Below are 14,799 nucleotides of genomic sequence, written 5' to 3'. Positions count from 1 at the left end.
TAAACCTTTGGGTTGCTGACCTCTCCCTAACATGCTATGGTATCCCTTGTACACGATCAAAATGTTGTAGCTGTACTTTGCCTTAAGGGGAATTGTATTGTCTATAAGGGACATGGGCCATTTCTGCCAATAAACTGTCCAAGCGCATTCTCTCCCTCCCCCTCCCCCTCCCTCCAAAGCATTGTTCATCGTATCTGGTGGGATTTTGTTTCCGGGGAGTAGACACTTGCCTTGCTTCTAACATGAAGTATCAGCTATAGTCCATGGTCTCTATTCCAGAACTCACACTGACCTCTACCTAATGCCTTACTGTCTAGTCATCTGATTTTGAACATTGTTGTTTCCATAGTTTTAACTTCCTGTGTCATTATTCCTTAGTTCCTATCTCTTAAGATGATAGCGTTTTTGAACCACACAGTTGTTAACTTCATGTGTATTTTTTCACACATAGTTATGATTAAAAACTGAAGTGTGAGATGAGAAAACTTCTAGGGAAATGCTTTTATTTTCTGCTTTTATAAATAAAAAGAATGTCTAGTTATTGGGTGCTATCATTGTATACAGCTAGTTTTAGAACAAGGAAAATTCTGAATTGATCTTGTTAACTTTATTTTTTAAATGTTTATTTTTGAGAGAGTAAGCAGGGGAGAGGCGGAGAGAGGGGGACAGAGGATCTGAAGTGGGCTCTAGTGCTTACCAGAGACCCCAGTATGGGGCTTGAACTCATGAACCATGAGATCATGACCTAAGCTGAAGTCAGACGCTTAACTGACTGAGCCATCCAGGCGCCCTCTTTTTTTTTTTTTTTTTTCCAAACTTATTCACTTTATTTCAGAAAGTGGTAAAATAGCTGTGGAATACAGACCCTGTGAAGAGATCACAGATGCCAGTACTGCAGACGAGCTGCAGGATTTAATTCAAGTATGTGGAGATTAAAGTTCAAGGGTGACATAGCCACTGTAGCCATAATGTAAAGCAACCAGCAGAATATGGAAGACTTTGGCATTAGCTCTATCATGCTAGATAGATGGGGGGGGGGGGGGGGGGGGGGGGGGGAGTGGTGGCCTTTGCAGGGTGGAGGGAGGCCTGGGCCCCAAGTGATTCTGGGAAAAGGGCCCGCTCTGCTGGTGCGGAGCCCATCTCCAGGGAGCTAATAAAGGTGGCGTAATTAAAGACGTCATTAAGGGTGGGACGTGGGCGGGGAGGGCGCACAGTTGCTAACTGCGCGTGCGCATCACGGGGCTGCCATAATGGTTTGGCTCCCGCTCAGGGCCCGGCGCCAGTACCCCACTCGCCTGGGTCGCTGCGCCCCGGAGCCTCCGCGTGTCATGTCCCGGCTGCGCCTGTTGGCCCCACTGCTTCTCTTTATGTGGCAACCGTTGTGGCTGCTGGTCCAGGCAGCTCAGCCTCCGGAGTGGGCCCTGGACCCTGCCCAGCTGACTTCCGACCCCCTGGAGGCGGCTGAGCCCTGGTCTTCTCGCTCCTCTGATCCCCCGCCCGAATCGCCCCAGGCACTTACACGCCCAGCTGAGCCGGGGGGCTTTAATTACCCGGGGTCCTCTGCTCCAGCCCAGATGTTGGCCCCGCCTAAGGAGTTGACCGAGACTTTGGTTCCATTCCTGGACACGGATTCGTTTGGTGAGCTACCCCCAGGGCCAGATGAGGATCTGAATGACCAGCTAACCCAGCATCAAAGGCTCCCAGAGGTGGTTCCAGTGCCAGGTTGGGATCAGAATCAGACCATAGCTCCGCCTCCTCAACTCAAAAGTAAGACTAAAACTGTAGGTTTAGATCAGGCCGAAGATCACCAGTCATTTGAAATACTTGTTCCATCTCTGGATAGTCAGAGTTCAAAGCCAACAAAGTTTATTGTTTCACCCCTAAACCTGAAGAAAGATCTAGCTCAGCATCGAAGGCTTGCCAAAGTTGTTAGAACTCCAAACCAATTTGCAAATAAAGAGCACCTACAACAACAGCTGCAGGATGATTATTTAGATTCCAATATGGGTCTCCTGTATCCTGAGGAGAACCTACCTATGGGTTTCCCAGGGGGACCAGATCAACTTCCAAACTTCTCTGAGGAGGCTGAAATTTCTCCACCCTTGCAGAAGACCCCAAATCATCTAGAGTCCCCTGAGGAAGCTGAATCTTTTTTGCCCCAAGGGGAGGCTCAGGCTCAGCATCCAGAGCCCTCTGAAGAGACAGAAACATCTCTACTTGAGCAGGAGGCTCCATCTCAGCATCCAGAGTCCCTTAAGGATGGAAATTCAGCAAACCCACAAGAGGCCCCAGCTGAGCCTTCAAGTACCCCTGAAGAGGTCGAACCTTCTTCAGTCCAGCAGGAAGCCTCAGCTCACCCTACAGAGGCCCCCGAGGAAGTGGAACCTTCTCCAACCCCCCAGGAGGCCCCTGCTCAGCCTCCAGAGCCATCTAAGGACATCATATCTCAACTGTTAGCACATCATGAAGTAAATGTGCTATCTCCAAGTCAGAGTGAAGCTCAGAAGCCAAGCTTCCCCAATGTCACTGTTAAACCTCTGGATCTTACCATAACTCTAACTCAGCCTGCGGAGCACCCTGAGGAGGCTGGACCTACCCCAGTCCAGCAGGAGGCCCCTGCTCAGCCTGCAGAGCGCCTCGAGGAGGTTGAACCTACCCCAGTCCAGCAGGAGGCCCCTCCTCAGCCTGCAGAGCGCCTCGAGGAGGTTGAACCTACCCCAGTCCAGCAGGAGGCCCCAACTCTAGTTCCAGAGTTCCCTATCGAGTATTTAACTCAACTTGCAGTAAGTGATGAGGTGACATCTCTACCTCTAGGTCAGTATCCAGATTATTTAATGTTTCCCAGGGTTATAGGTAAGCCTTTAGATGTGGAATTTACCACAACTCCAGGGCCTGATAAAGGTGTTGAATCTTCTATAGCCCAGCAAGAGGCCCCACCTCAGCCTCTTGAACATACTGAGGAAGCAGAACTTTCTCTAACCCAGCAAGAGACCTCGGGTAAGCCTCCAGAGGAGGTTGAGCCTTCAAGTGAGCAGGAGACCCCAGGTCAGCCTTCCGAGCCTCCTGGGGTGATTGATCCTTCTCTAAGGCAGCAGGAGACCCCAGCTCAGCCTTCAGTGCCTCCTGAGGAAGGTAAGCCTTCTCTAAGCAAACAGGAACCCCCAGCTCAGCTTCCAGACCGTTTTGGAGAAGCTGAACTTTCTCCAACCCAGGAGGAGGCCTTAGCTCAGCTTGCAGAGCTCCTTAATGAGGCAGAATCTTCAACCCAGCAGGAGACTCCAGCTCAGTCTCCAGGGGAGATAGAATCTTCTGCAACCCTGCAAGAGCAACCAGCTCAGCCTCCAGAGCTGCCTTCCAGGGAGGTGGAACCTTCTCCAACCCAGCAGGAGCACCCAGCTCAACCTCTATGGCATCATAAGATGACAGTTTCACCTCCAGGTCACTACCATGATCAACATTTAAACCTGCCCAATGTCAGTGTGAAACCTCCAGATGTGCAGCTTACCATGACTGCAGAACCCACTACAGAGGTGGGACCTTCTGCAGTTCGGCACGAGACTATAGCTCAGCCTTCAGTGCCTCTTAATGTGGAACCTTTTGAAACCCAGCATGAAGCTCCAACTCTGCCTCCACAGTCCCCTGAGGTTGAATCTTTGCCAGTCCAACAGGAGACTCCAACGCAATCTCCAGAATCTACCACACAGGAGAAACTTCCAACACAGCAGGAGACCCCAGTTCAGTATCCAGAATATCCTGGAGAAGTTGAACCTTCTACAACCCAGCAGGAGGCCCTAGCTCAGCAATCACAGGCCCCTGAGGAGGGTGAATCATCCTCAACCCAGGAGGAGGCCCCGACTCAGCTTCCAGAGGCCCAGGAAGAGGGTGAACCTTCCCCTCTCCAGGAGGAGGGCCAGGGTCAGCACCCACAGGCCTCCGAGGGGAGTGAACCACCTACAACCCAGGAGGAGGCCCCAGCTCAGCATCCACAGACCCCTGAGGAGGTTGAATCTTCAACCCAGCAGGTGGCCCCAGCTCAGTTTCCAGTCCTCCAGGAGTCCCCAGCTATATCCCCTGAGCCCCCTAAGGAGGTGGAACCTTCTCCCACACCTCAGGAGCCCCCAGCTCAGCCTTCAGAGCCCGGTAATGAGGCAGAATCTTTTCCAACTCAGCAGGGAGCCCCAGTTGTATCCCCTGAGCCCCCTAAGGAGGTAGAACCTTCCACACAGCAGGAGGCCCCACCTCAGCCTTCAGACCCTCCTGAGAAGGTGGAACCATCTCCAGTCCAGCAGGAAACCCTATCTCTACCTCTCGAGCCACTTAAGGAGATAGAACCTTCTCTAACACAACAGGAGGTACAAGCTCAGCCTTCAGAGGCCCCTGAGAAGGTAGAACCATCTCCAATTCTGCAGCAGTCTCCAACTCAACCTCCGGAGCCCTCTAAGGAGGCAGAAACTCCTCCAGCCCAGCAGGAGTCCCCAGTTCAGCCTCCAGAGCCACCTGAGGAGGTTGTAGCACAACCTCCAGTCCATAATGAGGTGACAGTTCCACCTCTAGGACAAGAGCAAGCTCAGCATCCAAACTTGCCCAATGTTACTGTTCAGCCTGCTGACCTGGAGCTTACTGTAACTCCAGAACCTACTGTGGAGGCTGAGCAGTCTACAATCATGCAGCAGACTCTAGCTCCTCCAGAGGACACTGAGGTGACACCTCCACATCCAGAGCAGGTCCAGGCTCAGCATCCAAATTTGACTGAAGTCAGAGTTCAGCCTTTAGACCTGGAACTGACCATAACTCCAGAACCCACTACAGAGGTTGAAACTTCAACCACGCAAGAGATCCCAGGTCACCCTTCAGAGCCACCTAAGGAGGTTGTAGTTCAGCCTCCACTGTTTCAGGAGGTGACAGTTCCAACCCCAGATCAGGATCAAGCTCAGCGTCTGTGGTTGCCGAATGTAACAGTTCAGCCTTTGGACTTGGTGCTTACTGTAACTACAGAACCCACTACGGATGTTAAACATTCCTCAGCCCTGCAGCAAACTACCGCTCCTCCAAAGGACCTTGAGGTGACATTTCCACATTCAGAGCACATTCAGCATCCAACCTTAACTAAAGTCACAGTTAAACCTTTGGACCCAGGGCTTACCGTAACTCCAGAATCCACTACAGAGACTGAACCTTCTCTAACCATGCAAGAGACCCCAACCCAGCCTCCAGAGCCACCTAAGGAGGTTGTTCAGTATCCGTCCCAACAGGAAGTGACAGTTCCTACTCCAAGTAAGGATCAAGGTCAGCAACCAACATTGCCCAGTGTCACAGCTCATCGTGTGGACTTGGGGCTTACCATAACTCCAGAACCTACTACAGAGGCTGAACATTCTACACCCGTGAAGGAGACTACAGCTCCTCCTCCAAAGGACCTTGAGGTGACACTTGCACATCCAGAGCAGGTTCAGAGTCAGCATCCAAACCTGACTGAAGTCACAGTTCCACCTATGGACCTGGAACTTACTGTAACTGCAGGATCCAGTGTGGAGACTGAACCTTCTCCAACCATGCGAGACACCCCAACTCAGCCTCCAGAGCCACCTAAGGAGGTTGTAGTTCAATATCCATTCCAGCAGGAAGTGACAGTTCCAACTCCAAGTAAGGATCAAGGTCAGCATCCAGCATCACCCATCATCCCATTTCGTCATGTGGAGCTTACTATAACTCCAGAACCTATTACAGAGGCTGAACATTCGACAACCCTGAAGAAGACTACAACTCCTCCCCCAAAGGACCTTGAGGTGACACTTGCACATCCAAAACAGGTTCAGAGTCAACATCGAAACCTGACTGAAGTCACGGTTCCACCTATGGACCTAGAAATTCCTGTAAGTCAGCAACCAGAGTCATTTGAGACAGGTTTTCCTCCAACAACTGAACATCCTGTGGTGCATTTTGTAAAGTATACCTCAGAAAAGGCATACACAACTTTAACTTGGCAACCAGAACAGAATGCCACCACAGACCTCAAAATATGTGAGCGCTGTACCTGCAAAGAGGAGACACTGTCGTGTGTTGGTCTCAGCCCACAGCAGAGGCTCCGCAGAGTGCCCGTGCTGGAGCCCGACACCTACAACGGCACCTTCACCATCTTGTAAGAATCGCCTTTACTTGTTTGTTCTCTGCCTCCTGCTTGACATGGCAGTCTCTTCCTCAATGTCGTCCTGGGCCTTCCTCATCTCCCCAACCACGTTGACTGACTTTCTGTTTTTACCTTTTCTTTGTCAACTATCCCTTATCTTCATTTTCCTTTTTACTACTGTTCGCCCTTCTGCAATCTTTTACTTGTAATTGTCCTTATTCTTTTTCCTTATCCAATTTTTAGCCCCATTATTTCATTCCTTAACCTCTACTCTCCCATTTTTGCTCCATCCTCTATAATAGGATACAACAGAGTAGTGAAGAGTAGAGATTCTGGAACTAGATTGCCTGCGTTTGGGCCGAGGTCTGTCATCTATTAGCTTTGTGACTCAGTTTCCTTTTCTGTGAAATGGAAATTATGATAGTTACCATCTCATGGGATTATGGTGAGATCTAGATGAGGTAATACATATGAAGCACTTGGATCAGTGCCTGGCGAAATATGAGTGTTAGCTGTTATTATTTTGATTCCCCAGACCTCATCTTTGACGCCCGGCCTTCCACATACAGTACTCAGTTTGGGCCCAACCCAAGAGTAAGTACTATGGGCGCCACACTAGGATGAAATCGTCTTCAGAACATGAAATGACAGGTGGGAAGAAAGGAAATGGTCATAAAAAGGGAGGTGGCATGTAATTAAGTACTAAAAGAGGTACCATGGGTGTTGGAATTCAGCAGACTCTGTAATCAGCGGAGTATGGAGGTCAGGGAGAGCTGCATGGATAAGCTAACACTTTAGCTGAGACTTAAAGAGTGGCTCTGATGTGTTAAATAGAGAAAAAATGGGTATAAGTCTAGGCAAAGGCACGGCTGCAGGAATGATCAGGAATTAAGAATTAGGTTAAGCAGTTAAAGATCCAATTACGAGAAACCTTGACTATCAGCTAGAGAGATTTGAACGTTAGATTCTGAGTTATAGAGAGCCATTGAAAGTTTTTAAGCATGAGATACAGACCGTTGAAACAGGATTATTTTCAGTTCCCCATATAGGCCGATCTGGAGAGGAGAGCTTGATCCAGCGAGACCAGATAGAATGTTCTAACAAAACCTGGGAATAAAGTAACAAGGGGCCGACTCAGAGTGGCTGAAAAGAGTAGAAAGAAAAGCCTTGAGAGCACTGCAAAGGAGGAAGTGACAAGATAGACTAACTGATGACAGTCGCGGGTGGGGTGTGCACGGGAAAGAGAAAACTCAGATATTACTCTGAAACTTCTGTCCCAGATAAGGAGAATGATGGAAGTTGAGGCATCTTTTACCAGGGAACACAGAGCAACCAGAAGGCTTCAGGTTGACTGGAAATGTCCACCAGGCACATGGGCAGATGGGTATCTGTTTTGAATTTATTCCTGACTCCCCTGAAAAAAATGTGTATATAAACTGACCAGGTAAGCTGTTGCTGAGGGAAGAGGACAAAACTAAAGGTAAAGATTCAAAGTCATACGCAGAGTTAGCGGTTGAAACTGAACCTCAGGCATTTAATAGCTTCTCTTAAACATGTGTAATTCATGGATACATGAATTATCATGGATACTTTTTTTTGTTTTTAATGTCACAGGTATAGAGGATAAAACGTGAAAATCCCACCCCACCCTCCCTACCACTCATAAGATAACTCCTGTCACCTTTTTGGTGTGTGTCCTTCCTTCCCATCTCTTTCCTTTGCATTTTTTCCTAATTTCCTAATGAGGGGATACTTTTTATTTCCTTGCCCAGTGATTTGTTGCTTTTCCCTATACAATATGTCTAAGAAATCTTTCCATGTTAGTTATTCTAATTTCTAACTTCCCTTATCCTTCTAACACCTAGAGAGGTTTCAGTAGAGGGCTTCTTTACATTTGTTTGCTGATAATGGTAAATATTTTACCATTTTTTTCGTTGAATTATTATTTTCTCGTTCATTTGTGGAAGGAACCATTTTAGACACATAAGTGATTTGGGGGAAAAAAATACTTATCTCCAGAGTAATTAACAGGCGTTATCTACCCAAGGAATGGAACAAATAGGAAGTTCAGGTTCTAAGGAGCTGGCTTGTTTGTGCCAGTGGCCCCACGCTATCTCTTTATTAATTGCACCACCTGGGATGCTGATAGCCGCGGAAATTAGAAAGTTGGCATTTACTGCATTGGAATATTCCCCACAAGGTTGCCAGTGATTCTTTTATTTATTCTGTTCATTCCTTTCCTACCTATTCAAGGATCTGAACTGTGTTTCTTCACAGAAATTTCCAAGGAAACTCTATTTCTTACATTGATGAAAATGTATGGAAGGGATACCGTTGGGCTGAGAAACTGTGAGTATATTCTCTCCAAATACGAATACAAAAAAAACCAAAAAACTAACTGCATTCTAAGGTCCTTCTTGGTCCAGAACTTTGAAGTCAGTAGCTCTGAGGAAAGGTGTTTCCCCTTCCATATCCCAACTCGACCTCTACCGATTGCAATTCTGTGTTAATTTTTTTTTTTAACGTTTATTTATTTTTGAAACAGAGAGAGACAGAGCATGAACGGGGGAGGGTCAGATAGAGGGAGACACAGAATCTGAAACAGGCTCCAGGCTCTGAGCTGTCAGCACAGAGCCCGACGCAGGGCTCGAACTCACGGACCGTGAGATCATGACCTGAGCTGAAGTCGGCCGCTTAACCGACTGAGCCACCCAGGCGCCCCATCTGTGTTTATTTTAAAAATTAAATTTGGCAGGTTCCCTTTAAAATTAGAATCAATTTCAACTTATTTTCCATTATACAAGGAATACGTGATTATAGTCTCAATATATAAAAATGAAATAACAGGGGGGCCTGGGGGGCTTATTCGGTTAAGTGTCCAACTTCGGCTCAGGTCATAATCTCAACGGTTCGTGGGTTCAAGCCCCACGTTGGGCTCTGTGTTGACAGCTCAGAGCCTGGAGCCTGCTTCGGATTCTGTCTCCCTCTCTCTCTGCCCCTCTCCTGCTCATTCATTCCCTCTCTCTCTCTGTCTCAAAAATAAATAAACATTAAAAAAAATTTTTTTGATGAAATAACAGATCTAGTGAACACCTGCCTTATGTTCTAATCCCCCCACTGCTGGGATAGCCACTACTCTGGATTTAGTATATATCCTTCCAGACCTTTTTCCATGCATTTGCCTACATACATATTTACAGCAAAATAGGTTTGTTGTGTGATTTTCTTATCTTTTTTTTACATAAATTGTAACATCCTACAACTCGATTCTTTTGCTTCGTGGTATGTCTTAGACTTTTTTTCTTCCAGTACATAGAGGGTTACCCCATCCATGCAAGCTGCTGCATAATATTCCATAGTATGAGTGTATTACGATTTAGTAATTCCCCTCCTGATGGATGTTTAGGCTGTGTCCAGTTTTCTTATTACATGCATTGCTGCATGGACCACCTCATACATGCATCTTTGTGTACGTGGGTGGGTATTTCTGTAGAATAGATCCCTGGAAATGGAACTGTTGGGATGAAGACGATGTCGATATATACAATTTTAATTGCCCTCAAAAAAGGTGTGCCAATTTACACACCAATCCATACACCATGACAGCATTCATTTCCTCCTACCCTCCCACTCTTGGATATTCTCCATTTCTTGGCTGATCTGGTGGGTGAATAAAATGGGTCCCTTCTGAATTTGAATTTTTCTGATTACGTATACATTTAAATATCTCTGTATGTTTCCTGGGCATTTGTGTTTCTTGTCTGAATTTTCTGTCCTTTGCCAATTTTGTTGTTATCTTTTTTTTAAATTGATTTGTAGAAAAAGTCAGTGTAGACACAAGTAATTTTGGAAACAATATTATACTCAAAGTAACTGACTGGCATTTTTCATGACAGATTGTGTGTCATATCATTAGTTCAACTTGGGTAGATAAGTCATAAATGACTTCTGAATTAATAATAAAAGACATAACAGTCATAGTAATCTAAATGTAGGGATTATGATCCCCCTAAAGTAGATTCCCCCCTGCCCCTTAGTCTGATAACCTTACTGGTAAGGGACAAATGGTAGAACAAGGTAGTTGTTTTCTTATGAATTTTATGAATTTCTTAAATACTATATATAGTTTATATTTTCTCATGATAGTATCTAACTTGGAGATCTTATTTCCCAAACTTGTAAGAAAAATGAAAGTAATTTGGCACAAGAAACGAGAGAGTGGAGAGAGTGGGTAGGCTGAGGGACAGGGGTAGGAGAAAAACTTTGAATTGTGTATTATATACCTTTGGAATTCTGAGCCATGCAAATATATATTACCTATTAAAAAAAATAAACTGAAATTAAAAAAATATTTTTTGAAAAGCGTGTATTTGGTAGTTTATATACTAGAAGATGAATCTGGTAAGATTTGATGATTCTTAAAAAATTTTTAAATGTTTATTTATTTTTGAGAGAGAGAGAGAGAGAGAGAGTGAGTGAGCAGGGAAGGGGCAGAGAGAGAGGGAGACACAGAGTCCAAAGCAGGCTCTAGGCTCCGAGCTGTCAGCACAGAGCCTGATGTGGGGCTCGACCCCACAAACTGTGAAATGATGACTTGAGCCGAAGTCAGACACTTAACCAACTGAGCCACCCAGGTGCCCCAAGATTTGATGATTTCTAATTCAGCTTGAGGGTTATGCCTTGTAAGACAGAAGTTTTTAACTATGGGTCAATAGTCCCCTGGGGCAGGATTTTTAACCTTTTTTTCTATATATCAAATTTTTAAAAAAATTTTTTTTAACATTTATTTATTGCTGAGAGACAGAGCATGAACAGGGGAGGGGCAGAAAGAGAGGGAGACACAGAATTGGAAGCAGGCTCCAGGCTCTGATCTGTCAGCAGAGAGCCCAATGTGGGGCTCGAACCCACGAACCGTGAGATCATGACCTGAGCTGAAGTTGGACACTTAACAGGCTGAGCCACCCAGGCACCCTTCTATATATGTATTGATGATCTGCAGAAGCTTATGTTCTTGGGATAATGTTTTCAAATGTATAATAAGTTAAAATATATAGGAAAAGGAAATTATGTGGAAATAGAGTTTTCAAAAAATTTTTAAAAAGATTAGTGATATAGCAATAAATCTGCTTCTGTTAGAATATTAAATAACAAAATATAATGGTACGCCTACTAACTATTATAACTTCAAGGTACTGATGAGAATAAATGATATTTTGAGATATCCACGCCAAATATGTGATATGAAAATATCTGATTTCTGCTGGGGACCAAATTAACTACACTAATCTGTGGTTTGTTGCCTACATTCATAATGGAAGGAAATGCTAATTCTAGTTAGAGGTTTGTGAAAATAGAGATGTGATTCTATTTCCCATCCAAGTTTGGCACCCACAAATTCAGTCCATTCTATTCACGGACCTGAGCCCTAAAGGGATGGTCTGCAAATTGAAATCACATGCACACCTTTGCACGTATTCAAGAAAGTGCAGTTTTCTAGGGAAAGGGTCCATTCCATAGCTTTTATGAAATTCTCAAAAGGTTCTTGTCTCAAAAGATTGAGTCACAAATTGGGGCGGAGGTGGAGAAAGACATTTGTTTTCCTGTGAAGTTGTACTTATTCTCATAAATGATGATAAATGAATGATTTGTTTTAATTAAAAGTAGTATATTTGCAAATTGATACCTGTCACTTTCTGAATTCATTCAACAAATATTTATGGAGCATCTCCTATGTCCCAGGATCTGTTTTACATGCCAGGGATATAAGCCCAAGAACAAAACTGACCAAATATCCCACTTGTCAAGGGGTTTACAAATATATAATATAAAAACAAATATGTAAATATAATAAATACATAGAATTTCAAGTATTGGTAAGAAATCAGTGGCCAGATCTCTCAAGTTTTCTAATTTATTCAACGACCGTTTCTGCTGCTCATAGACTGAGTTTTTTACTAATGATAATACTTTTCATTCATATAATCTTGAGTTGGTTCTTTTTATTAGATGTACTGTTTACCTCTGTCTGAGGATATATTAATGATGCTATTCTACATTTTTTATACTGTTCATTTTTGAGAGAGAGAGAGAGACAGAGTGCAAGTTGGGGAGGGGCAGAGAGAGAGGGAGACACAGAATCGGAAGCAGGCTCCAGGCTCTGAGCTTCAGCACAGAGCCCAGTGCAGGGCTTGAACCCATGGACTGCAACCTGAGCCAAAGTCGGATGCTTAACCGACTGAGCCACGCAGGTGCCCCATTAATGTTGGTATTCTCAAATCCTTTTGTGTTTTCTCTGTTAACTGTGTCATTGACTATAAGCTGTTATATTTGTTTTTTATTTTCTGTCCTGAATAGAATTGGCTTTCTCACTCCATTTGGTCATTCCTGAGTGCAATTTATCTTTGTAGTTGAGATTTGACTTGCTTCTGTTTTCTGGTCCTAAGGAAGAGGTGAAATGAACCACGGGGCTTGTTATTGGTGACAGGTCCCCCTGAGAGTTAAAGAAGAGGTGGGAGGTGACTTCTAATGGCTAGTCAGAGTGTATACCCTTCCTCCAGGGTTCTGGGACCCTGCCCCCTTCTAACACCAATGGCTCCTGCCTGGAAGAAAACACCCTTTGCTGCCAGATCCAAGGAGGAAGGATGTGGGCTTGATGTGCTGTCCTTGGTCCTACTGCAGTATCCCAGCTAATCACCCTGTAGGTGGCTCCAAGGCATTTCTGGTGGGGAGTGTTTGTAGAGCTACTCCCTTGGCTTTGAGCTAAGGTTGTGGATTTTCTAATTGTATCTTTTCTAATCATCCTTAGGGACTTTGGTGGAGTTTGGAGTTTGGTAGAGACTTGGCATGTTTCAATCTGCCAGCTTGAAATAGCACAACCTCTTAGGAAGACAATTTTGTACCCCTGTTAAATCCTGGAGAAACTTAGGCAAATGTGTACTAGGATATAAACAGAAAAATGTCCAAAGCAGCACTGTTTATAATAACTAAAAATTAGAAAAATCTAGTATCCACCAACAGTAGAATGAACAAATAGTGTTACACGGGTATTTACTCTATACTTATTAAACTGAGCATTTATGTTATGTGCATTTTATGCACATTTTTAGTTCTCACAGATATTTTTTAGTTGGGGAAAAAAATTAGATGGCTTTACTTGTAGCACTGATATGGTTATAAATAGGGCTTCCACAATAAAATTTGGGAAAAGAGAGGAGGAAGTGGCAGTTCTGTCCATGTTTTTGCCACTCAGGGCTGGGTTCTAACAGAGATTTTGTGATCCAGAGAGTAGGCATTAAATGTACATTTTGGTGTGAAGAGTGGATAGGGGTGTGTGTGTGTGTGTGTGTGTGTGTGTGTGTGTGTGTGAGAGAGAGAGAGAGAGAGAGAGAGAGAGGGAGAGACAAAGGAGTATGTGAGAAGAAAAGATTTGAATCAAACAGCAGAGATCACCATCCCTACATTAAATAAGAATTAGTGTATTTGGTGGCACCATTACCCAGGTTTCTCTCACATCTAGCGGTCCTGTGTAGCAAATAGTTGTAGTTATTTTGCATTTTGACCCAGAAATGACCTTTTCATTTTGCAGAATTCTCAGGGACAATTATCTGACCGAATTACATAAAGACACATTTGAAGGCCTGCTATCCCTCCAGTATTTGTAAGTTAATCAGTTCATCATTTATTATGAGTTTTTAGTTATATTATTTATTAAAAAATACAGGGTTCAAATTGGATAATTGCAACAATTTCTTCTAACAGTAGAATTCTATAATTCTCTATAGTGGAATTCTATAATTCTCTCTATTAAATTCTATAACTCTGTAAGTCTGTGGGGACCCAGCCCATCTCTAGCATTAAATACCTCCTATGCATTTTCAACTTTTTAATTTTATAGACAAGATATAGGAAAAAGCCCTTCAGTTGTAGAGGAAAAGGGGTAATGAAGTCTGAGCAATTATGGACACCCATATGAACCTTGTTATGTAAGTGTTCATATACCATCTGCTTTTATTTATATTTATTATTTATGGCCCATGGATCAAATCCTGTGTATGGTCTGTCTTGATACAACCTATGAGTTCAGAATGATTTTCATGTTCTTAAAGGGCTGTAAAAGAGAAAAGAAGAGAAAGAAACAGAGAATATGTGACAGAGACCGTATATGGCCTGCAAAGCCTAAAATATTTACTGTCTGGCCTTTACAGAAAAGGTTTGAAAAAGTTGGCTTAGTAAAATGAGAGGAATTGAAGTTAACCTCAAATTGTCACCTACAAGACAAGAAAATATAGAACACTTACATTAATTTGAATGCCATTAACCCAGAATTTTTAAATAATTTAATCTAAATTAAATATTTAAATATTAAATATTTAACTAAGCAGGTGAATTATGTAAGCAGTATTACCAAGTACATATTAAATTATTAAGAGATTAAGGATTTCAGTGTGGGAAATTTTATTAGTTTATTTTTTTATTATTATTTTTTATGTCATTTATTGTTAAGTTAGCTAACATACAATGTGCACTTGGCTTCAGGAGTAGATTCCTGTGATCAGTGTGGAAATTCTTATGCCACCATAAAAATAGATGTTTAAAATGATGGTTAAGGGGTTGGGGCTCCTGGGTGGCTCAGTTGGTTGGGCGTCCGACTTTGACTCAGGTCGTGATCTCAC

The 14,799-nt window shown here is 43.8% G+C and overlaps 1 protein-coding gene across 1 annotated transcript in view; it reads left to right on the top strand.

Annotated features, from left to right (window-relative positions):
• Positions 1-1,216: 1,216 nt before the first annotated feature.
• Positions 1,217-14,799, top strand: part of LOC144614325 (uncharacterized) — a 42,405-nt gene continuing 28,822 nt past the window's right edge. Inside the window, exons 1-4 of the mRNA XM_081791188.1 lie at positions 1,217-4,811; positions 5,169-6,139; positions 8,405-8,476; positions 13,713-13,784. Of these exons, the coding sequence (XP_081647314.1) occupies positions 1,251-4,811; positions 5,169-6,139; positions 8,405-8,476; positions 13,713-13,784 (4,676 nt within the window). The 5' untranslated portion in view covers positions 1,217-1,250. The remainder of the gene's footprint in view (positions 4,812-5,168; positions 6,140-8,404; positions 8,477-13,712; positions 13,785-14,799) is intronic.

The sequence above is a fragment of the Panthera onca genome, chromosome E1, assembly GCF_046562875.1.
Source record: "Panthera onca isolate mPanOnc1 chromosome E1, mPanOnc1 haplotype 2, whole genome shotgun sequence".
Taxonomy (NCBI): Eukaryota; Metazoa; Chordata; class Mammalia; order Carnivora; family Felidae; genus Panthera; species Panthera onca.
Note: the sequence above shows the minus strand (reverse complement) of the source record. Positions and strands in the feature narration are given on the sequence as shown.